Source organism: Micropterus salmoides, unplaced genomic scaffold (assembly GCF_014851395.1).
Source record: "Micropterus salmoides isolate LMB-PRFRI ecotype aquatic unplaced genomic scaffold, ASM1485139v1 Ms_hic_scaffold_15, whole genome shotgun sequence".
Taxonomy (NCBI): Eukaryota; Metazoa; Chordata; class Actinopteri; order Centrarchiformes; family Centrarchidae; genus Micropterus; species Micropterus salmoides.
The window spans coordinates 8,030,692-8,056,158 of NW_024040596.1; the positions used below are offsets into that span (position 1 = coordinate 8,030,692).

Consider the following 25,467-nt stretch of genomic DNA (forward strand, 5'->3'; position numbering starts at 1 on the left):
GTTTCAGGTGAGGGGCTAGAATGAGAATCATTCAAAGACTTGGACTATTCACAAAAGCAACATGGAGCCAAGTGGGCTTATCACCTGTAATGACAGGGATAACTCTCCAGTGCATTGCCAGCTGGGAAGTGGGAAGCGGGTACCTTGGTGGCTTGAACCCTGTCAAATAATTTTTTTTCAGAAGCATATGAAGTGCTTTAGTGCTGGCAAAAACCCCCTAAGTTTCGATTCCCTGTAAAACACATCACACTAATCGAATATTTGCTCACATACTTCTCAGGATAATTGCTGAATTCATCACCAGTTACTCATGTCTTAATACACAAACATCAGCTGTGTCCTAGCACTGTTCCTCTGTACCTCTGCTTAGTTCAAAGAGAAAATATTTTGAGTTCCCCTTAGGATAACATTTTCCTAGAACTTGTATTATTTGATTGCAAAGAGTTGTGAGTGTCCAATTATTCTCCTTCTGTTGGCAGGTTTAAAAGATCCGAGTGCTATTTCTGGAGATTCAAGAAAATGCTGCTAAATTGTTCTTCTTTTCCTTAAAAGCCATCTGAAAAGCACAAATTGGCCATCAAGACAAAGATAAGAAAGGGATGTCACACAGTATGACAGAAATAGGGCTGAACGATTAATCATTTTAAATCGAAATTGCGAAAGAAAGAACAGATTAACTAATCGTGAAGACGGCGATTAATGTAGCCTAATTATACAGCGCATCTGACCCGTTTTTAACAGTCATGCAGTAACAGATTCATTCTGTTCTATTTCGTATAGGCTTCGCCCTCTAAGGCTATCACTATTAGGTTTACCCCTCCGCAAAGTTGTCTACGCCCACCCAAAGCATGGGCCTCTCTTACGTCCGCACCTTGTATATATACAATGGTGAGACCTGGCCTTCGCTCCCATTTTTCTTCAGCACTGAGCTGTCTGAAGAGCAGAAGATTTCCTGTCAGAAAAAGAAGAGCAAAGTCGGCCCGAGAGGGGCGGGACCACGCTACATCAGTACGGGTGTGTGGCATCCGTGCGCTCACCCTTGGCTCACGCTGCTCGTTCTGCGACCTTCTCTGTCCCGAAGAGAAGCAGCGACGTGCGTATCATTTTGCCGGTGAGGATGAGGTGGCATGGCGTTCCACCCACTCTCTTGACGAAGCCCTCGACCTGTTGCTATCGGATGAGTGGGAATCCCCCAGCGGCACAGAAACTGTGTATGAGCCCACGACAGTTGACATTTAGCTTTGTGTGGACAGAACATATACACATATACAGATATTTTTCTGAAGAAGAAATCTGCCGGGCAGTGTGTGATGCTATTCACATTACGCACGTTCCCCTGGCAGTCCCCGGCTGTGAGCTTGTGCATAATAACGGAATCATTGGCACGGTCCTTCTGTGCGTCCAGGGATTCCCCCTTGGTTCACAGAAGCACAGGCTGTGTCAAAGGAGCCCTTGAAGCGGTCAGAAAAGCACTACACACAACCCTGCGTATAGTGTTATCCTATCACCGCTCCACACATTACGCCTGGCCCCCCCTCTGTTCAACACGTGGCTTGTTGAACAGAGGGGCATGGGGCATGGTTATGGGCTCATGGGTGTGGCTGCCCCACCTCGTGCGGTGACTGTGTCTGCCTCTGCCTCCCTCCCGCGGTATGGTAGTGGACCCACGAGGGCAACTACACCTCCCGCCACATATGGGAGGACAACCAAACAGACCCCTCTGACTGTGTGTGAAGGTCTCTCACGATGTGAGCGGCGGAGCGCCCTGGTGGAGCGAGTACTGGCTCGGCTCCCCCGATGGCCGTGCCTTGCCGTCAGATTGACTCGCACGTGCCCGCCACACAGGGAGTGGCTCCCTCCTGCATGGCGGCGTGTGTTTGCGCCCATGACCCTCCCTTCTCCCCGCCAGGTGCTAAGCTCTCCTGTTTGGCGGAACACGGAGGTTGCTGCCTGCCTGGCCCCCCCACGGCCGGCATCCCAGCCCTTTGAGACGGGCCCCTCCCCCATGGGTCGTGGTGGTCCGCCTGGGCCTCCTGCACATGAGGAGGTTGCAGCGGTGGTTCATCTGCCTGTGTGTCAACACGGTGAGACAGAGACGGCGCCTGATTGCTGTTACTCTGTCTGTGGGTTCGAATCTGGCCTACTGGCGGGACCCTCTCTCTGTCAGTCGGGGTTCCCCTGGGCAGGGTCACATCCCGTATCTCGGTCTTCACAGACGCCTCCCTAAGGGCAGTGGCGGGACCTGTCTCTCTCAAGTGGTAGGGCCACATGCCTCTCCACAAACGTGCCAGAGCTCCTCAGGGTGTGGAAGGTGATCTGAAACTTCGCCCCTCTGCTGCGGGACCACGTGCCGGTCCGCACCGACAACAGGGCTGCAGAGGCCTACTTAGACTGGGTGGGCGCACACTCATCTGCTCTCCATCAGAGCGGATTACATCCCTGTCGTGTTGAACAGAGGGGCGGACATCATGTCAAGGAGGGGCTCTCGCCCAGATGAGTGGCGCCTCTATCTGGTGGCCCAGATCTGGCTCCGGTTCGACATGGCAGAAGTGGATCTGTTTGCCAACCGGGAAAACGCTGAATGTGCCCTGTGGGTTTCACTGAGCCTGCGGGTCATCCCCTTGCTGGGGGTGGACGCCTTCACGCACCCTGTGGCCTACCTGGCTGCTTATGCTATTCCGCCGGTTCGAGTGAGCCCGTGCCTTCTGGACCGCGTACAAGTGGTCGGCGTTCCAACGTTGGTGTTTGAACCAGGCGTTGGAACCGGTGGCCTGTCAGCTGCCGGAGTGCTTTCGTTCCTCCAGCTGCTTGTGGACAGAGATCTGCCGTTCAGCACGGTTAAACTATGCTGCCGCCATCTTGTCTGTCATGACGGTTTTAGTGACAGAACGGTGTATGCTCACCCCCTGGGGAAGCGTTTCCTGAAAGGGGTGCAGAGGCACAGGTCGGTGACATGACCTGTTGTTCTACAGTAGGATTTGGCGCTGGTCTTACACACGCAAACCCAAGCCCCTTTTGAGACTAAGAGACGGCGGACCTGAACTTTCTTTCGCCCATGGTCGCCTTACTTGTGGCTCTACCATCGGCCAGGAGGGTCAGTGATGTGGTTGCCTTCTCTATGGCTCCGTCGTGTCTCAGGACTCAGGGTGATGGTAACTCAGCTGTCCTGTGCCCCAATCCTGCATTCATGCTTAATAGCTTCACCAACTCCTTTCAGTCGCGGGTGATTCCTCTCTCGGGCTTCTTTCCTCCCCACCATGGGTCTGAAGATGATGCTACATCCCACCTCCTCAGTGCTTCTCCTGTTATGTTCCTACTCACCAATCAGACCGGGCACAGGGCGTGTACATTTTACAAGGCAGTGGCAAAGTGTTTAGCCTACACGTTGTTAACGTGTTGTTAATTTGTCATTTTGTCTGGTTCAACTACGGATAACGGCTCTCTGTAAGCCCATTACGCCGTCTGCAGGCGTTACAAGTCCACATGGGACATTTCAGAGTAAGAACGCTTTTCCTGTCTGATTTGCTGACTTGTTCAGATTTTGATTATTTGTTCAGTTGTCCTAGATTTTGTTCTTCTACTATGATTAAGTAGGCTATGTAGTTAAATTGTTTCTTTTGTTGCCTGTTTTAACTGTGTATATTGTTGATGTCGATCGGGAGTCTGCAAAGTGTGTTTTATTTTGAAAATCGACTGGTTTCTCTGTGCCGTTCTGTGTTAGACTTCCTGCCTGGCTCAACTGCTCTGTGCTGCTTGACGTGGCTTCCGTCAAAAATAGACTGGCAGTGAATATTGAACTTAGCAAAAGTTCAATAAAAAAAATCGCAAATAAAATCGTAATTGCAATGTCTGGCAGAAAAATCGCAATTAGATTTTTTCCCCAAATTGTTCAATTAAATTGTTTGGAAACTGAAGCATTATAAGCACGCAGAGCCTCGAGGACACAGCATGCCTGCTTGGCAGTGTCTGAAGTACACATTTACACGCTTACACACACTCTCCATTTGACCTTTAAATTCTGAATTTGCTGAGATAATGTTGTTCCATGACAGATACAGAAGCGCCTGCTGATATTAGGCTCCTTCCATTATGCACTTCTGTTTCTTCCTTTGCAATCATAAACATACTTGCTTTTCATCTGCCCTGTCTCTAACCACACAGACCTCGCCAACTATAAACAATCTCATAATGCATCCAACCTTTACCCAGTACCCAGGGACCTCTTACATTATCTTCTGATCTATGATATTCATCATGAGCCACTGTCCTCTCACACTGCAGCTTATCTCTTGCAAAAAACTAACCACCTTCATATCTACCATTGTACTGTATCTCCAATGTGTGACCCTGAAACCCAAAGCAGGAGACAAGATAATATATATAGCATAATATATATATATATATAACATTAACTACAAATTAAGGACATTTACATTATATGCATCATCACACCATCCCTTTCTAAAGAGGCATGTCTATTTCATTATACAGCAGGTAGCATTTAATGCAAGTCAAGCACTGCTTCACTCCAACATGCTGGCAAATATTTAACTGACTGCAGTGCACAGGATGTTTTTATAATATATTATGGATGATATAAATATTTAACCAGCTGTGAGAACTGTTCTGATCTGATCTCAGACAGATAATTAGGCCTTAATTTCATAAAAATTAGGTTACAGCCACATGTTATCTAGTGCAGGTTATCACCACTGCTGCCGGCCGTTGTATCAACATTGGTTTAAGGCAAACATGTGAGTGGATCTTTGGACACCCCTATGCTTTGCTTACTTCATCTTTTTATCCTGTGTCTCTCTAAACATGAGCTGCTAGCTACTTTTATGCTACACTAGGTCTTTCATAACAGTAGTAGGACTTATCAATCTGTCCAAGAGAAGAGGAAGAGTTGGACAAACAAGAAAGTCAAATAAAGAAAGTGCTAGTGTAAATGAAAAGCTTAGTCTTTTATCTTGCTTACCTTTGTGAAAACATTATTAATTATTACGCAACACTGCAATAAAGGAAAACCAGCAGAAAGCTGTGGCAAAATGCGTCAGATGAGCCACAGTACACTGCAGTCATACTGATAAATACATTACGTTTCTCACCAACAACTTTCCACTGAAGGGTTCAGCACTGCTTGCACTGTTTCCAAAACTTTGAAATAATACAACATCAAACTCATCAGGTGAAGATGCTCAGGGGATAGGTGAGGTGTCCACAGGCTGCATACTGTAGGTATTGCTCACGTTTAAAGACAAAGCATCCCAGCAAAGCTTCATAGTGCTAATCACAAAATAAATTTCCAAACAGGGAAGGTGGGCCTGATAGTGTGTACGTGTCAGCAGGTTACCTGAGGTGGGCGACTTGCTTCTTTCCATGTCAACGGACTGCTGGTTGTCAGAGAGTTCAGTAAGGCCTGCCGCAGCCAATAGCAGCCGAGAGGAAGATAAAGTAGAACACAAACGATCCGTCAGATTATTTTAAGATTATTTAGTCATACAGACTTAACAGAATTCAACTTGGTTGATGTCAGCCACGCAGAACCCAGAGAAAGCCTTGGTTTATCATCTCTGATGAGCTGTATCAATTCCCAGTATTTCATTATTTGTGAAGATGATGAAGTGAAGTGATTTTATGGGGATCAAGGTATTTACTAATATTTGACACATGCTATTTACCCTTCCACTGTGAATGTTTCTTAGGATTCATTTTGAGTGGCTGAAACCAGATGTGACCTGCACTACAATCTGTTTGATACATTTAACTTTTATTTTGAATTTCCTGCTAGATGGCATTATAGTGTCAGCATGACCATAATTATGCATCTATAGTGCAGTATGTAGTGCAAATCTCATGACAAAGGAACACATACAATCAAAATACAAAACAGTACAAACACAAACTTGATCAGGATCTGACCAAATCTGCTCACATGCACCACGCACAGGCCAGAATGAGACGTCATACCTACTCCCTTTTTAAAAAAAACACCACAAATTCTTAAATGTCCTGTTCGTTTTAGTCTAGGGTACAAATGTGTGGTGTTTAAGCCGCGTTCATAATGACTTCATTAACAGCCTCACTGAGTCGTCACAGTTCAAAACATTTGGATTAATTTAATTATTTCTCTTCCAGCAAAACTTCTTAATGCAAATTTTCCTTCAATCATTTACACTGGCTTTACAAATGATTCAAGAAATTGAAAGAGACTCAGATTAAACCTTTATTGTAGTATAAAATTAAGAATTCCTTTGTAATCATCCACTAAAAGCACACATTTTAGTTGAACTCGGCCCAGTGGATGAACAAGGCTTTACTCACCCCACTATCTATGCTTCGGTTAAAATATACATCACATGGATCATATAATATTTATAACTGCCCTTACTTAACAGACTCAAAGGAGTGGCCGTCTCTCTGCAAAGGACATACCGTTGGACATGACTGGAATAGGGCATTTCTGTTTTATATGGCAAAATACAGATATGAAACAACTTTCATTCCAATCATCTCTTCTGTTTGTCCCTTTGCTTTCAGTCCACATAATCCCTTCCCAGTCCCTATGACAACCATCTCTACCAACCCTGTTGTCCCAGTATGTTGCACCAAAACACTGCCCAACCCCGCACACAAACACAGTGTCCCCCAGCCTTCAGGAAGGCCCGACTTACTCTGATAGGATGTACGGATCCTTTTCTTTGAATCTGAATAAAAGTTAGACAGGCCGCGCATGCAAAACTCTGTCAGGCAGGCCCACATGCCCACACCAGCGACCACAGAGTCACCATAAGGTGGGAGGAGGAGGAGAGGGAAGGAAGGAGTGGGGGAAAGGATGGAGGGCAGGAATGAAGAGTGAGAAATGTAGGTAGAGATTCAGGGCAGGGAGAGATGAGAGAAGAAAGGGAGGCAAGAAAGAAAGAAAAGTGGCAGAGAGTTGTGCAAGTAAGTGGGCAGAAGGAAACAAGGTAGAAAGGAGAGCAAAGAAAGAAACAGGGTAAGGAGAGGAGGAATGTGTGGATGGGGAAGGATTGGAGTTTAAAAAATTTAGGACGTAGGAAAGGGAGGGGACGAAAAAGGAGGGAAGGGGAAGAGAGAAGAACACACAGGCTTAGAGTGGAAAAGAAAGTGAGAGCAAGCAGCAACTGAGTTAGTTTCAGGGGGAGGACAGACAAGATTTACCCGCTACTGCTACAAACCCCAGAAACGCTGATGTGATTGGTCATTTGCACAAAATGCAAATTACTGTGTTAGCAGGCAACATATCATTATGTACAAAGCAGCATCAAAATAAATGAATCTCTTGTTGCATCAAATAATTGCTTTACATTGCATTTTGTTTATATAGTTTTCTCCATGGCTGATAATAATGCATTACACTATATCTAGTGAAACACACCTAAATAATCAATAATTAGCATCATTTTATAAAATGAAAACACTAAATTTGACTTACATATATATAGTACACATATACAGATATGTGTGGTGACAGCGACAGCTAAAGATGTTGTGGGAAGGACAGAAAACTGTGTTTTAAAAAGCAGGAATACGAGGCCAGCAGCTTTAGTGTCATGTACTCCATTTGGCCTTTTGTCTGGGTTTTTAAAGTTTTGTCTTCAGTATTATATTAACTCCAGCATAGCAAGTGCTCGAGATCTGCCAACACCACCTGGGGTACAGAAAAAAGGCACAGTTGCACGCTTTCATTTTTTCTTCCGTCTCCAAATTGATTTTAAAGACCCAACACAGAAAGACTTTTACAAAACAGTAAGTTGGGAACAATATGTGTGGTGGTAGTCAATAAAAGCACTTAGGCAACAGCAAATCCTGCATCTACCTTGATATTCTCCTTCACTCAATGAATACAGGTAAAGCAATTCCAGCTACACTTGTGGGAATTATGTATGAAAGTACTTTAAATTGCTTAAAGGACCTTAGACATCATAAAATATTACACCACTGGAGCGGAGATGCCCTCAAATCCAGAGTTTAGTATAGAGTGAAATAAGAAAGGTGCGGCTTGTGTTTAAGAGAATTTCTGACACCATCACCAGCTAAGATCAGTAGCAGAGAAATGGGAGGCAGGGGTTAGGAAGTACGAGACCTCTGTGGCTTTTGACTACAGATCTATGCTCAAGCAGGACTAAAAACAGAAAGGACAGAAAAATCAAATGACAACATGCATAATAATGCCAATGTGGAATGACACGCAGCCTGTTAACATGCACTTCATGTCATAGTGCAGATCTGTGACAGGCATACTGACATGGACGGGTGTTTTTGTCTTTGTATGTTATTGTGTTAGAGGAAAAGAGCAAAGACAGGAAAGAAATAAGGTTGGACTGATGCAGGTTTGTGAATGCTGATTCAGACACCTCTATTACTGGACTGTACTTGTTGATGGAGCATATTTTATGCAAACAGTAATGTAATATCTCTAAATTAGGCTTAATAAGTATTTATTAATATTTGCACTTTCATAAAATGAAAGCTTTTATTAGCTTATTTCAGTGTGAACAGATTCTAAACTTCTGCCAAGGAGGCAGTTCACTGAGGACTGATGATTCAAATATGTAATTGTAGACGTAACTGGTAACAGGTTTTGATACTATTATGCATTTTTACCATTATTGTGTATTTGACCTGTAGTGACTGGTGGTAATAGCAAATGTGTTTTGATACTACAGGTCACAAGTCTGGGGCAGCTTAACAAACTACTATCAAGCTTTTTCCATAATTATGCTGCACACAACATGAGTCTGGGAACAGTGAAAGTGAAAGGAGTTGTTTACCTGGCTGAGAATCTAGAGGTGTGCGGCCTGTCGCCTGCAGTTCTTCAGCTTACAGCTCACTATGGCTGGTTCTGACTCTTACATTACTCGCTGCAGTATTTTAAACTGACCTGTTGTCATGCAATGTCGAAAATGACCATTGTTTTGATGGCGGTCAGCACTAATCTCACTAACAAACACATTGCATTTCCTGTGACTACTTCATAATATAAGTCAACTTGTGTTTCGTCAGTTAAATGTTTTTAATGTGAAGCTTAAGCAGTAGGAATTGCTCAGTTTGCATTAGCAATAACTTAATGTGTTAATTTTCGGGAAATTTGGCACAGTTTAGAGTAATACAGCAGAGTAATACAGTAAATAAAGTAGATAAATAATGCAACATTTTCAACAGTGGTCATTCTGTGAGTCAGATAGGAAGCTTTGGAGGGCCGGATGTGGCCCACGGGCCGCCAGTTGACAATCACTGTTGTAGGGGAAACCCTTAACTTGATCAAATGTAGTGGTATTGATGAGCTATACAGGAAATCTCACCACCTGCATCTAATTATTGATTACAGATAGATTTGCATTACCGATCAGTCAAACCTTAGAAAGAAGAACAGATACAGAGGAGGGAGACAGAAGAAGTAGGAAGAAGAAACAGCTGTGGAGATCGAGGGAGAGAAGACAGGAGAATAGAAAAGAGATGACAGTTTGGATGTAATGACTACATTGTTGACAACTTACTATGTGGTTGCACAGTTAATGTTAGTTGTGTACGTGCATCTGTAAGTGGCAGGATCCCATAGGTATGTGAATGTGTGTGTGTGTGTGTGTGTGTATGTGTGCTACCTGAGGTGGACTGTCTGTTCCTGCGAGGGGAGCGGGTAAGGCGCTGGTAGGGGTCGGCGGCTCCATACAGATCCAGTGTCGACATACACAACAGGACGGTTTTCTGCAAGTAGTCCACCACCGCTAGGCCATTACAGTTCCCAAACGCCAAACTGGACACACACAAACGCAGCAAGGAGGCACGTGCACATGCACAGACACACACACAAACCACCATTTACATGGAGGAGAAAGAATGTTATTCAGCTGAGACATTTCCACTGTTGGCAGATTTATTTCACCAGGTTATTCTCGCTGACATTAAAGGGGCTACATGTAACACTAGCAAACACTGTCACATTAACTTTGATATTTTGGGGTAATTACTGTCAACAAAAGCCTGTGTTTATCTTACACTGAAATTGCTGCTGTTTTTGAATATTAATACCATGTTTCCCAGAAGACCCGTTGCCACCTGCAACCCCTCTTTGCCATAGAGCCTCTGGCTTAACTGTTCAAGAGAAACTTGCTGGCAGTAGGTTATCTGTTTGTCTTTGAACAAAAGACATTACATTTAATCAGGCGCTGACCAGAATTAGATGATATTCACAACAAATGACTCTATCGGCGGCCTTTCAATTCAAATTACAAAATAAGCGAGACACAAATGTCACTCAAATTTGCAGCTTCCCAGTCCATCATTTCTCTCTTGTATCCACCATGCAGACGTCTGGTTCACTTCACATTACAGTCACAAGGTCACATGGTTCCAGTCATGACAACAGCAGCCACAGTGTTATATTCAATTTGGAAAATTTTACTAAGGGCTGTTTGTCATGTACTCTATGTAAACAATTTCAATAGCACAAACACGATTACGCCTCTGAACACATCACTCAGAATACACTAGAAAACCAACAAGTTTAAAGGCAGCGGTGGCTAAACCCTGACCTTATCCAGCCTTTCAGTACAAGTGACACTTCAACACAGCTTGAGCCTTACAACACAAAAAAACCTTACCGGGAAACCATGACATTCATATATCAAAGCTAAAGGCTCAACAGCTGAAGAAATGGTGGCGAAGGTAAGAGTTCTGTTACAGCGTGTCATCTTGTCATCTTATTAAGGTCATAAAGGGGATAATAGCAACTTTAAATAATCCCCCATTTTTATTCCTCTTTACTTTTTTACAGATATTCTTTAATTAAGCTGCAAAAGAGTAACTTTAGTAATGTGTAAAGACATAAACGTGGCAGTGACTTCCTGCTCTTTAAATTCTTCACATAAAGCCGTTGTGTAATGTGTTTTTATGTTTTATGTTGCTGTTCATCATTACTGTCTTGTAATGAAATGCTTATTTCACAACTTTAAAATCGCGTCAATGATGTATGTAATGATTATATTCTGCTTGCACCAATAATCATTATTGTGATTTTCGTACAGCACATACTATAGTGTAAAAAGAAAAAGATAAAGAGAAGCAAAGTAAAAAGAAGCAGAAATCGTTTCTTTTCCTTTTGTGTGGGTCTAAAGTTGAGCGTGTTCATAAGTAAGTGTGACGGAGCAAGCAAAAAAGAAAAAAACAAAATTAATCAATTTCCGCAACTCTATTCAAGCTGTGACTAGCTTTAGAGGAGAGAGGCAAACAGTGGCTCTGCCTTGACCCATAAAGAGCTTTTTAGAGAAAAGAGCTGTGATTTTATCGGTTTCTGCCAACAGACCTTCTATTCACAGCAAAGTGGTCTTAAAGCACTCCGGTCCCAGGAAGTCATTCAACTTCTCTTCACCAACGCCAACACAACGTGTTTTAACCTTTTCTTTTGTCTTTCATTTTTTCAATTTTGAAAACTGAAAACATAAAAACAAAATGTCAACCATTGTTTACAGTCAACATCAGGTACTTAAAAAAAAAAGCATCACAATAATAAGCTATCCAAAATGAAAGGACAAAAAGGAAAGAAAGACAGACACAAATTATGATTATGTCACCCAATTTCCACTAGTGGCTTGGTACAGACTCAGGGGTCCAGTACACTATCTTGAATTGAACTGCTCTCCCCATAATAACACACTTACACACACATTCACATGACAGGCTGGCCTGTTTAACCTTCCATCTCTCCATGTATCTTGCTACTGCTGCTGACAACTGCCACCACCCTGACCTTCACTCACTTTATTCATTGTTACAGCTATGGCCACAGAAAATATGGTGTTTTTTCTGATTGGCTGAAAGATGTTACATTTATATGTCAGTACAACTCAAACCTATTCACAGTTTAAATACTGTTCTAACCCTGTGCTCAGGGTATTTTAACTGCAGTCAGTAGTAGCAACAATCTAACCATACAGGGGTAAATGTACTACAAACCTAAGAAAAAACAATAGCTAGTTGTGGATTATCACTTGCTAAGCTATTGCTAAACTAATAATATTACTGTAATATCTGCTAACTGGTGACTGCAACCATGGCAATATTGCATCCAGATACAGTTAGTTAACCTTTTAAATATTACTATAATGGTTCAGAAAACTCAGCATACATAAATTGAGAAACAGGCCAATGGAGACACAGATACAAACAGATGGGTAGTACTATGCATACACACAAGCATGCTGTGTGCGCTTTACAGTCAGTGTGTTCGATATTTTCTGGAGGTTTAGGTTTGAACCACTGTCAAACAGTTCCCTCTTGCTGCCATCTGGAGCCACCAACATTTACTTCCTCTGTTACAACTAGAGGACTACATAGAACTATCTGGATCTTGGCTAGCTTAAAGCTGTGGTTTAAACTAGCCAATTATCAGCTGTCAAACCCTTCTTGGTCTCTCAGGTTCCTTCAGCAACACTGTAATAGGGATTGCTATCCCGAGACAGACAAATGAATAATCACACGGATGTTTAAGAAGACCAGCTCACAGGCAGACTGTCGTGCATCTAAAGACTTACAGGCCATAGGCAGAGTTGATGTCCAGGCTAGTGATCTGTTGTGGAGGTTCTCCATCTGTCCACAGCAGCTGGATGACCAGCTCTGCCTGGTAGCCAGGAGGAACCCGAACCGTCCGGTCCTTCACCCTGAAAGCAGACATAAAAAAGAGTTTACAGTACTGTGTTACATACAACAGACACAAAAACCTCAACATGCAAATTCACTGGAAAAGTGTCACCTAACGAATAAATAGCTAGTAAGCAAGGAAATGCAGTTGGAACAACAGATGACAGATAAATCTGCTACAAATGTTCATGTCCAATCATATATATCATACAATCTGAAGCTGCATAGGGTGTTAAACATGGCAAAGGTATTAAACAAGTCAAACGTGGTGGCGTGTCATCAGGTCACGATGTAAAATGATGGAACCTGCTGGTGTTATGGCTCTGACAGGCTAATAGCAGCACTTTGAAATCTAGTCAACAACTACGTGATGGCGACATAAGCCGCTTTTCGTGCGTTTCCACCGTGTTCCAAAGAGGGGAGATTAGGCAAATTAACCAGCTGACGTAGGCTGTAGCCATACAAAGCAATGCACAGGCATCATTATTTTAACCACTATCCATCCTTCCATCCATCATCCATCTTCATCCGCTTGTCCGGGGTCGGGTCGCGGGGGCAGCAGCTCCAGCAGGGGACCCCAAACTTCTCTTTCCCGAGCCACATTAACCAGCTCTGACTGGGGGATACCGAGGTGTTCCCAGGCCAACGTGGAGATATAATCTCTCCACCTAGTCCTGGGTCTTCCCAGAGGCCTCCTCCCTGCTGGACGTGCCTGGAAAACCTCCCTGTCCATCTCCTAGACACCACTATCCATGAGCAACATTTATAAATGAACATCTGACTGGAATATAATGAAAAACTATAGGCTTTGCTTGACCATTAGAGCAGCTTTTTTGTGTGGGAGTATAATGAAGAGACACACGATAAAGTTCATTACACATTAAATAATAGCCAAACAAGCTGGATAAAGCCATAAAGTTCTTAAAATAACTCCAGCACAGAAAAAGCAACACAAAAATAAAATCGCGACAGTTTGGAAGGTTATTAAAACATTTCCAGCGACAAGAGCTGAAGATCAGCTGTAGGACCGTGTCGCCTGAGTGTCGGAGGAACGGGATGTTTAACGAGCTTAATTACCTGCTCTAATCAGCTGTTCCGCTTGTTTTGGAGAGGAGGAGACCGACTTCGGCTCTGTGTAAAAACCTCCTGACTGATGACAACTTAAAACAACAACTTACGACCCAGTATTTAGCGTAAACACACCGCTGCAAGCTGGCTGCTATTTCCAATATATTTAATGCCAACATACCATCTCAGGCGGACATCGGCGAGACTTGTGTTGATTGTGATTTACTGGTTTGCAAACAAACTAAAATGAAGACCCCAGAACTACATTTAGACCCTGGTCCCTCCGGTAGAAAAACAGTGAGTTCCTCCAAAGGTTCCTAGTTCCGGGGTATAGTTCCTTTGGTCAAAACGCAGCTATAGAGGGTAACCTGTTATTATATACCCTCATCCCACGACACATTAGAAAGGTCACTGTAGTGCAAACACTACAAGGTGGCGCAAGTTTAGATTTGACCCACTATTTGAGTCACAAGCAACAACAACAACAATTTTGTTTTAAATCAACAGAGGAGTAAGATGTCCAGTGTTGTGCATTACTGTAATGTTCTCATAAACAATTCCTGGCACCTGCAAGACCAAATGATTTGTTAAACAGATATTTGTTACTATGATGTTTGTGAGGAGATCTTACTTAAGATGGGGGATGCTGTCTTTGACACCCTCAGGTGTCCCACTGCTGGGGCTCGCTGGGTGTTGGTGGTGGGGTGAGTGAGAGCCGGGCTCTGAGAGGGAGGGATTATTTTCATTCTCAGATGGAGAGATGACATCCTCCGACTCACAAGGTAGACGCACCTCTAGTGACTGAGGATGACACAGATACAAAAGTATGGCTCAATCTACCTATCATACTGTTAATAGCCAACTAGTCACAATATATTTAGTCCGGTAACATTGTGACTACTACAGCAATACCCCATCCAGTGAATTAGTGTTACACAGATTAGATTTTCCTCTAAAAAAAACACAACATAACATATTTCTGAAAAGAAATCATATAACATTTGGTAGCAGGAGTTTGGAAGAAATGCACTGGACCTTACTTGCACTCCTTATAACTCACTCACCACTATCTGAGTGTTGGCGTCATATTTGCTGAAGCGATACAGGATGATGTGGGCTGAGATGCCAACCACACAGAAGATGCGACTCTTTGGGCACCAGCTGACCATTTGAATAGCGAAGGGGTCATCCTCCACCAAGTCGGCCGCTCGGCCCTCACCAGGCTTTGGCTTCTCAAACACTTTGGAGGTCTTCAGCTTGTATAACATCTGTAGTGTGACTGGTTAAAGGAATGGTTTGTTTCAGTGAAAATATTGTAAATGTAAAGTACGCATTTATTTACCACAGTTATCAACTGACACTGCCAGGGGTGGTAGCACCTATGTAATGAAGGAATCCGTCGCCCAGTGTAACGGTGATTGAAGTGTTTTTAGATGACAGTGGGCTGTGCTGTGGGTGGATACGCTTTATCAGACAGTGGCTACACAAAGGATAAATTCACTGTTGGTTTTGGTCTTCACATGGGATTTTTATAATAATAATAAAAAGATAAAATAACAGCAGCCTAATCCTTTAAAAGCTGTGCCATCTGCTTTTGGATTCAGTTTAGCAGAAGTGTTTACATTTTGCTATTCGCCACCTTCCAGATAATACTATTTTCAACATACTGTACAAAATCTCATCTCTATTCTCCATTTCGTGAGCCATTTTCACTATGCACGGGCACGTTATTAGCTGCAGCATTAGGCAAGTAATGTGACTGGCTGAGCGGAGAGTGATTATCACCGCAGCCCTATGAATTATATTGCATTAACACTTTACACAAAACTGTGCTGAGCCTTCATCAACAAAAACCAGCTAATGTGCTTGGAAACATGCACCATCACTGTATGTGATGAAAATGTGTTGATCAAAGATGCCTAAAATGTAAGGTAAAGATAAAAAATAGAAATAAAGAAGATCTTTTGTGTTTTTGAACTCTGAGGGTCTGTTAGGCTGGGATAAACGGGTATCACTAAGCAATCAGCCTATAGCAAGAAAGTTAAGCCAAGGTAGATACGATGCAATGGAAGTAAATGTCATCCAGACCACAGCTGTCAATATTTTTTTTCAAGAGATTTTCAGAAAACCACACATTTACATGGCGGGGTTTTAGTGTGTACCCATCTGTGAACATGACAACGGGCCATGTGGCTAATTTGTTGTGGAGCATCTCATATCACAGTGGTGTTACTCATTTGCTATGAGGTCAGAGCCCATGGCAAATCTGAAATTAGTCACCACGGAATTCATGAAAAAATGTTATTTGATTAAGCATGCTGTGTAACAAAAGCCTGAGTTGAACAAAAGTTTCACTTCATTATGGCTCCGAGACCACGAGACAGACAGAAAGGCTTAGAGAGTGGACTTACTTGCAGATGCGTCCCAAAACTTAATTGATCCATCAGCATGTCTGAACAAAGAGAAAGGATAGGGTTTTTTGTCTATTAGGTAAAATTAGTGTGCCTTTATTACTCTAAGGATCGAACAGGAAGAAAATATATGGCATTCAACATTATTCCTTGCTTTAACACAACTGTAATTAACGTAACAGCTATATGAGAAGTTTTCTTAAACATTTGACTTTAAATCTTACACTGTGCAGAAATCGTCAGCTGACCATTCCTTATAGTTTCTGATAGCTGAAAAGTGAAGTTGAATTCCTAGTCTCCTGTGGGACAATAAAACTACTCTGAGCCAAGGATGTAAGAATTTTTCGACTGTTCATACTGTGTGTCCTAAAGAGAAAATATCCCCATGTTGGCCTCATATGGCTGGACTGCTGCTGATACCTGTGAGTGTTGCCCAGAAGCAGACACCACCCCAGTGCACATGCTTCAGAACAGGTTACCATCTCTGTCAACCCCTTACAATGCAGTATGGCCTCAGGGTCGTGCTGTGCTGGGTTGGCACAGATCAAACCAAATCAAACAGGTCTGGACTTTCATTGTGTGAGTGAGGACACAGAGTCCCTTTTAATTGTGATGGGTTTTGTTGCACACTTTTCTTCAAAAGGTTTGGGCAAATGGTCGCCATGTGTTTGGATTTAGAAGGTCTTTCTGTACCTTTCAAAATATTGCTATCAATATTTGTGACTTACCCGGTGATGATGATCTCTGGGTAGGTGTGGGAGCCTAACGTCCATGTTCCTCCGCTGATTGGCCACTCCTGATATGGTTGCAGACAGAGTGATTAATTTGAAAACCCAAACACAACATCCTTTGATTTTCTCCCACTGGGCCTTGTTCCAAAAGCACATGTTTACATCCACAAATATAAAAGTGTACTGATTAAAATGACTAATATTACTGATAACCCATAATTTGCTTCAGGTTCATAGCAGCAATTATTTTATAGGTCTGTATTTGTTCATAAATTCTGAAGATCATTCACTTTTCAGTTTAATGTTGGTAACCTTGAGAGATCATAAAGTAGTTGACCGCACAGGCACACCATTCTACAAGCACCATAATAACTTTTGTGTTAATAACATAATGTATTTATCGACAACATTTTAAATGAAATCACTTTGAGGAGCATTACCAAAAAGAATATTTTTTTACTTAAATCATCGTTAAATGCCTAAAGATTATAAGTTCAAATGATTACCAAAAAAGACTGGAACTGGCAAAAAAAAAGAGACAAATACATGTTAAAAGGAGGGTATTCCTTCCTCATATTTTCCCCTTCCTACCTTTTGGCTATAGCCGGTCTTCTTGTGTTTAGCTCCTATAGAGTAGAGGATGGGGATAATGTCGGGCGGACACTCTGCAAAATAGGCTGTGCAGGTAACTGGAGACTCATGGATGTCCATGGGGTAAGGGTTCTCAAAGACAGGGAAGCTGCAAGAGACACGAGTATGATACGCTATAGTATAACACACACCGCTATGGCAAAACGGGCAGAGAGGGAAGTTGAAGTCATAATGAAATAACGAGGAGATAATTGATGTGTTTACATGAACGCCGCATTAATTCAATGAAATCAGAAAAACTGGGATACACACTGTGTATCAGCGATCAAATCTACACCCTCTGGGTGCAGGCCACTGACTTATTTATACTGGACAATTTAAACACAATTAGCAGCTAATCAATTACTTTACAATGTCGAAAAAGACAATCTGAACAAGTTAAAACTACATTAAGCTGTATCAGGAGATATTTGTATCTAACAGCTTTAATGAGACAATCTAATCAACTAGTTAACCTAATTTATAGCCTTACACCATACTGCAGATCTACTTTATAGTGTTTAGCTACTATTCAAATATATTCCCTAACCTTAGGTGCATCACATTAGGATGATCACCTCCACCTTCATTCCTTTCAACAACGATTGAAGTAGCATTTTCCCTGAGAGCAAAGTGACATGTCAGTTACGCAAAGGACAGCATGTGACCTCTCTTTCTACCTGAAGTATATATTCGAGTGTCACTGGTTAGTTCTTTAACTCTTTCATTTTGTTGTTGACTGTGACAGGATTTGGCTTATGGATGAATGGTATTTCCCCTGAGGTGTTGCCAGGTGATATCATCTCATCTCAAAGGTTGACATGTGATGATGGGACTCTCATTTTGCCATCAGTCACATGCTGCTAAGCTGCTGGAAGATGTGCTCATATATGTGAAACACATACTTGCTCTGTGTCAGATCCACCACGATTAAGTCCTTCTCCAAAAGCACCACCACTGCGTAAGGCTCCTGGACCTCTGTAAGACACAAAGCCAAACTGAAGAGGATAATGCTTAATCCATTGATTGTAATTTTCAAAGCTTTATGCAACACAAACACAATTCCATTTCCCTCCATTTTAGTGAGATGATAGCTCAAAATGTGGACAAAGATAAAACAAAACTTTTTCTGCATTGATTTAAAACCATAAAAACCACTGAGCTGAATCCAGACAATTTGTGACACCGGTTTTGTCATTGTATGCACTTACCGTTGTTGTATGGAGTCTCGCAGAGGGCCATGAACTCTACAATAGGATAGTCCATCTCCAGCACAGTGATAGCCTTGCCGTGCATGATGGTTAATGTTGGCCGACGTCCTGCTTTGTCATATGAAAGACCCCCAGAGAAGATAACAAAAGGCTCGCTGTTGTGGAGGGAGAACAGGACTTTAGGAAGAGTGTATCAACGCTAGTGGTTGAAGCTGATCAGCCAACAATTGAAATAAATGTCACATTGAATGAATAAATCAATTAAATCTATTTACAAGCTACTCACTACTAGCTACTGACCAAATAATTGAATAAAAAAGAACAAATAAAATATATAAGTAGGTATCAATTAAGTATTTTTTTTGCCAATTCTCTCATTTATCTGACAATGCTTTAAAACTGTATACTATTACAATAAAACGTGTAATTCCACTCACCCCTCCCCATGATCACATTTTAAGGGGCTACAATCATAAAATAATGATTTGCCAAAAACTTAAATGCTTTTTGCTTCTGTTTCTGGCTTATGATTAGCACCAATGGGGTTTTCATAAGAATTAACCAGCTGGTTAATTCACCACATGATGAAATAACCACAGGATAAATCTCCCTCTCCCTTTCTCTATTCAAATCATAATTTACAGTAATCAGGAAAATTAAGGAAATCAGGCAATCTGGATCTGAACATTTCCTTGAAAAGTACGCACCTGTTCCTCGATGTCTTGTACTCCACTTTGAGTATGGGTTTACATGACTCCTTCCTCCCATCTTTCTGTATCTTTCCTGAATTTAAAAGAAATAGCAAAAGAATCGACAACATTTTAAGACAACACCACATTTGTTGTTAATATTTCCTATTAGAACTTCTGGAACTAATACACACTTTTTGGTTACTTGTTGTGTAACACTAGAAATCATGAGCATACTGTAGTACATCAAATACCGACAAGAGTAGAAAATGAGAAGGGCATTTGCTTAAAATTACAAGATTACAGTCAATTCATATGATATAAAATAATAGAATAGAATAGAATAGAATAATAGAATCTGCCTTGAGGAGCAAAGCACTGCAACATTAACAAAAACACACTAAGACAAAAAATATTTAATACAATAAAGCAACAAAGCAGAAACTATGCGTACAACTCTGATTGTGTGTGTTGTTAATCTTTTTTCCCATTTCGTGCTAATCATTTTATTTAGCATACCTACCATTCCAAGCTCACAACTCTTTCCTCCACAACTGTAATCATAATGAAACTACAATGTCTCTATAAAACTGACTGTGACAAAGTTCCAGCACAAGAAATTGTTTTTATTCATACTTCCCACTTCACTTTCTGATTACTGTGTTTCTAATTCTTCTTTTCAGGGAACGGCAGACCATTATCAGTGTTAGTGCGTTAAGGAGAGTTATTTTTTTCCCACTTCACATAATGAAATGATTTTGCCTTTGATACAATGAGGCTGGAAGGCAGTTGACCTTGGGGTGTAATTCATGGGCATAGTGCTCTGAACAAAACATCTTTCTGAACAAATGAAGAATGAAATAGAATTTCTAAATTGTAAGATGTTCACTGCTCCTGTGTTTAGAAAATGGAATACAGCAATTTCACGCTAGATCCTTGATAACAGAAAATGAACAAATAAAAAGTGTGACTTTATTCAGCCCACTGACTATCTAATCTATATATTTACAGCAGCAACAGCTTCAACTTATTCTTTATTTCTCAAAACAATAGAATGCAAATACTAATAATTTTAAACATTTTGGCTCTGTAAACAATAAACCTTAATAAACCTTAATAAATTAATTCAAATAAACATCAACTTTAATGCTAGGGGTGAGCACGACTGCATGTGGTTTTGCTAAATACATTTTGAAGGAATTTAAGTGCTCAGGGTGGATGAGGGTGTACAAAGCACATGACGTTAACACCGAAGACCAGGGAGAGGTTTGCGTTCTGTATCCCACATATTGTAAGGGGAATGGCGCTCACGTACTTGGTGTATCATCCCCAGTGTTGTGAACGGATATCACAACACTGGGGATACATGCATATATGGATAGTAACAAATGGCATTCGTTAACATTTTGCAGACAGACTAAGGATTAATAGTTTGCAAATATGTTTAATGTAAAGGCTTTGTCATTATGAAATACAATCTGTGTTGCATTATATTCCCTACATATACATACATACACTTTATATACATGTGATTTCAGGTGGTTTAAAGTTGTTCACACTTTGCTTTTAATCCTTTATCTGTGTTAGGCAGTCGAAGCTCTGGGTGACAGTGACTTATCACTGATAATGCTCAAAGGTACAGGATGGCAACACATACTGAAATATCAAAGCAGGAAAGCACAGAAAGAAGAGAATAGGCCAAACCTCTTGGTAATGCTTTGATACAGGTCAAACCTCCAGCTATATAGTTACCCATAACATAGTCCAAGCATTTACTGCTGCATGCCATCAATATGCACACTGTCTATTTCTTACTATGTAATCTGTACAAGAGAACACACAAGAAAAGAAAAGTCACATGAAACATAAAATCAGCATCTTCTTTAAGTTGTCGGAGGTTAATCATAATGACTAACTGCCAGACAGATGATTACCTCACTTATAATTGATTCCCACCTTACCTTGTGACAATTATATTTTTCAATTACTGTGCACCCTGTGTTTTACCTCTAACTCTATTTTTGTTTGATCAGTTGTTTTTCCTCTTAAAAGAAAATGTCTCTGTTCCCTTTTCTGCTCTCTTCATCTTAAGTATCCTTTCAACGTACAGCCATCGCCCTCCTTCTCTTTCCTTTCAAGTTATACAGCTGTCTACATTCATTAGTGCAAGCATAAATTTAAACTTTTATTTGTCTGTCAGAGACACAAATAAACTAAAACATTGATTGATGTGTTCCAATACCATAAAATGTGTAGTTCCTGCACCACAAATGCACCTGTAGTAACAACATTGTTGCCATTCCAGATAATCAACCAATTTGGATTACTTTCTGGTGAAGCTCTTTTTATTTCCATGAAGTATAGACACACTTATTCACTTTGACTTAGCTGTGTGTGTCTTTTAGGATGCTCTCTCCTGCAACCACAGGGTATATAAATCTTTTGCTTGTATTTGCCTGTTTCTTCAAAATGCTGGAAAATAAAAACAGCACTTTATGAGAAAATATCTTTGTATGCTAATTCATTGAATCAATTCAAAATAATAGTGCTGCTGATTTATTGCCATGAGGAAAATAAACTCAAAATTAGAAAACTTCATTCAAAAGGTAGCGTGAGGTGGGATGATTGCTATGACTTATGGTCCTTTGATTCCGTGTTATACCAAATGACTGACAAATATGTAGCACATAAACAATCTGTTGTATTTAACCATGTCATAAGGTCTGTTTCCCAGTCCCTAACATTTATCGCCCACGTCCTTCTTGGTTTGTGATTTTGCCAGAGATAACAGCTCACAGTAAGGAACTATTCATCACCAGAGATCTGACAAGGTCAGGATGCCCTGCCAGAACACAAACCACAACAGATTAGGAGGAAAACAGAAGGAGGACAAGTCAGAGGAAAAGTACATAGAATTATATGTGGAGTAGAAGTTATTCAACCAAACCGGTGTTGAAATATTCTCACTTGACAGCCAAATATTCTAAACTGGAGATGACAAACGTCACATATTGCAATGGCTGTCATTTTCAGATTTGCTTTGTCATGCATTCAAAGTGCACAGGCACCTGGCAATGAGGTTGGTCTGAATAGTACAGAATTTGTGGCTAAAAAAAACCCCCACTCTTTTTCACACTATTGATAACCAGAAGTGGCGCCAGAAATTCAATGACAGTATGTTGTTTCTATGATCGGCATTAGAACCACCTGTCAGCTGATGAACCATCCCCCTGATGATTAACTTGACTTTTCCGTTACACGTGGCACATATAACGTTGTCAAAAAATGACATAACCCAAATATTTTGGTCACACTGCTCTGGGATGTTTTAATTTGCAGAATATGCCTTTCCTGTAAGTTTAAGGTCAAATTAATTTGTATTTTCTTACCTAAGATATTTTCACTTCTACTACTGACAACTCATATAAACATGAAGATGGAATTCTTCACTGCCTATATGTCCTCTAACAGTTTGAAACTCAACCTACTGACAACCTGTGGACCAGAAATTCATTCTTCAATAGACACATTAAATCAAAGCTTTAACTTCAATTATAGTATCTTCTATTTCTGTCTGTTGTGTTAGGTAACAGCCCAAGGACCCCGCTTTAATAAAAAGAAGAAGAAAAGTGCACTGCGTCTCACCGTGAGGGAAGGTGACTTGGAATGGCTTGGTGGTGTTTCTGAGGTTCCACAGCGTCAGGCTGCCGTCTGAGTGACTGCACATGAATTGCTTCCCTTCATGATGCCAGCTGACTGAATGGATGGCCTGTACCAATGAGACAGAGGGAATGGATTTATACAAACATGCCATATTTTATGTTTAAGATTACTTTAAAATGCTTCAGAATCTCTCTTTATTTCATTTAGGAGAGAAAGGTAAAAAAAAAAAGAATAATTCTAAAATGTATTAGCAAAGAACAAAATTACTTTTTATTTCAACAGTGGTCTCTAATTGATGCTTTAAACATTTACAGTAAAAAATCTGACAGTTATAAAGCTGCACAAGCCACATCTGCTCCACAACCTGTCAGGCTCTATCAAGTACACTCCTATAAATAAATACTACGTAATCTACACTATGCTATGTGGAAGGTTCTACTGCATGTAATACAAAATTACAACATATCTATGGGGTTTTGATAGAATTGCTAATTTATATTTATGGTTTTATGGTAGCTTTCTAGCTTTGAAAACTGGCTTTCAGTCCTGTACTGCTCAGTGATGTGCAAGCTTAGACACCTCAGCTATGAAAAAGGTCATTTCCAAGCCAAATAAAAAATGACAAAGCAGTAATGAAGCTTAGAGCACGAGCCTGCTTCCTTTCGTTAACTTGCATTCACTGTTCATCTGTCGTTGTCTTTTATTGCTCAATCGACCCATGACATGATCTGTCACACCAGCCCGGTGTCTACTTACATGTCCATTTAAACACGCCTACCTGATGACCCCCTTTTTCTGTCACTTCAGTGTTGTTTTATTGCCTCTCGACTTGTATTTCTGCCAGACTTTGTGACTGTAGTTCAGCTGTATGAACCTTGTCAACCATATAAGTACTCTGTTTAATTAATCCATATGACGGAGATCTTTTAACTTTAATTGAAAAATTTGAAGAAAATCAACAAACTTGCTCCAACTGTCAATTTGGCCAAAGTTATCTTAAACACCATATTAGCATAATTCTTACCCTTGCTAGAAATAATTCATATCTTTAACATACTTTGTAGATATAAGAGTAGTGTTTACTTCTTGAAAATATCAATCACGTCTTTTCATGTCAAAAGGTACAGAGGTTATCAAACCAGGGAATGCTATGAGGGCATACACTTTTTTGGCAATCACAGTCAACTTGCATATTAACTCTAATGTCAAAACTATTACCTTACATTAGATATTTGGCCTTACAATTGCTCTAAATTAACCTTTCCTGATCCTAATCCATTGTGAGCCAGTTTGCAGTATTTGGCAAATAGGATGCAGCCAACGTCGCATTTTTTTCAAAGAGTTATTTCCAACTCTTTTTTCCCCACAAGTTAAAGTCACCCGAGATTTCATTTGGAACTTGTTCTAATTAGCAACAGAAGCTGATTTCTGCATAGACGGAACACGTATGTCTATAGAAAGTCATAGGTTGCCTGAAGCATCCATAACTAAGCTCATGCCATTCCTAGCTTACATACTGTATATGTGTGAATTTGATGTAGTGCTTTTGAAGAAAATGAAAGGTGTGTAACATAACGGATGCAAATTAGAAATTAAGCTATGCTGGAGGTGATTCGCATGAAACCACATTAATGAACGTGAGCAGGATGTGACACTTCACAGGAGCTGGCACGGAAGATGAGAGACAGCAGCGGATGCAAAGGATCATTTCCACGAGGTGGGAATGTCTACGGGGTAAATTAGGTTTGAGGCCACACGGGTTTAAAAAAAAACAAACAGATTAAAGCATTGATGCATGTGTGTGTTTGTGTGTGTGTGTGTGCGTGTGCATGCAATGGAAATTCTCAAACTGACCTTGAATAAAATATCCAGAGATAAACTGTATCTATATAGTATATTTGACCAGTCTGAGGATATTACCTAAAATATGGTTATTCTAGTTTTAGTGGTGTTGTTTTTTTTTTTTTACACTGTGCACTCTAAATAAAACAACTTGTATAGCGGATAATGGGAAGAGCAGGTAATGCATCGCTGACCTTCATCGCATCTTTGACACCAAGAACACTCTTATGTTATTTTCCACCACTAACTGGGTGAAATGGCAACAGACGCTGTAGTCCTCACCTGTTGGAGATGCTGACAGCGCAGTGCGAGCTGTCAAAGGCAGCTTGGACTGGTATAAGCATGCCTGGGTCCTCCAATTACGGCTTCTTGTTCAAAAAGCCGTAATTGGTTGGCAGGCACACAGACATGCGAATGCAGCACTGGATGACAAAGACGGCTTGTTGAAAGTAAGAAAAGTTCAGTTGCTGCTCAAAGATAAAAATTGCCACATTTTGTTGAGATTGAAAATATTGGCAAACAAAAAGGATAATTTCTTAATAGGATTAGTGATGGGAGGAAG

General features: G+C 41.0%; 1 protein-coding gene across 12 annotated transcripts in view; it reads right to left on the reverse strand.

Moving 5' to 3' along the window:
- The window catches only part of stxbp5l (syntaxin binding protein 5-like), a 166,543-nt gene that overhangs the window by 26,221 nt on the left and 114,855 nt on the right, over positions 1-25,467 (reverse strand). For 7 of the 12 annotated variants that reach the window (XM_038720193.1, XM_038720191.1, XM_038720188.1 and 4 more), the window contains exons 8-20: positions 23,046-23,169; positions 19,419-19,494; positions 18,712-18,866; positions 18,406-18,478; positions 17,462-17,609; positions 16,868-16,935; positions 16,140-16,180; positions 14,793-15,007; positions 14,360-14,529; positions 12,555-12,680; positions 9,627-9,778; positions 6,675-6,743; positions 5,354-5,419 (exon numbers count right to left, since the gene is read on the reverse strand). In XM_038720193.1, coding sequence (XP_038576121.1) covers positions 5,354-5,419; positions 6,675-6,743; positions 9,627-9,778; positions 12,555-12,680; positions 14,360-14,529; positions 14,793-15,007; positions 16,140-16,180; positions 16,868-16,935; positions 17,462-17,609; positions 18,406-18,478; positions 18,712-18,866; positions 19,419-19,494; positions 23,046-23,169 — 1,483 coding nt within the window. The remainder of the gene's footprint in view (positions 1-5,353; positions 5,420-6,674; positions 6,744-9,626; positions 9,779-12,554; positions 12,681-14,359; positions 14,530-14,792; positions 15,008-16,139; positions 16,181-16,867; positions 16,936-17,461; positions 17,610-18,405; positions 18,479-18,711; positions 18,867-19,418; positions 19,495-23,045; positions 23,170-25,467) is intronic. The other 5 variants (XM_038720194.1, XM_038720192.1, XM_038720190.1 and 2 more) reach the window with 1 other exon arrangement.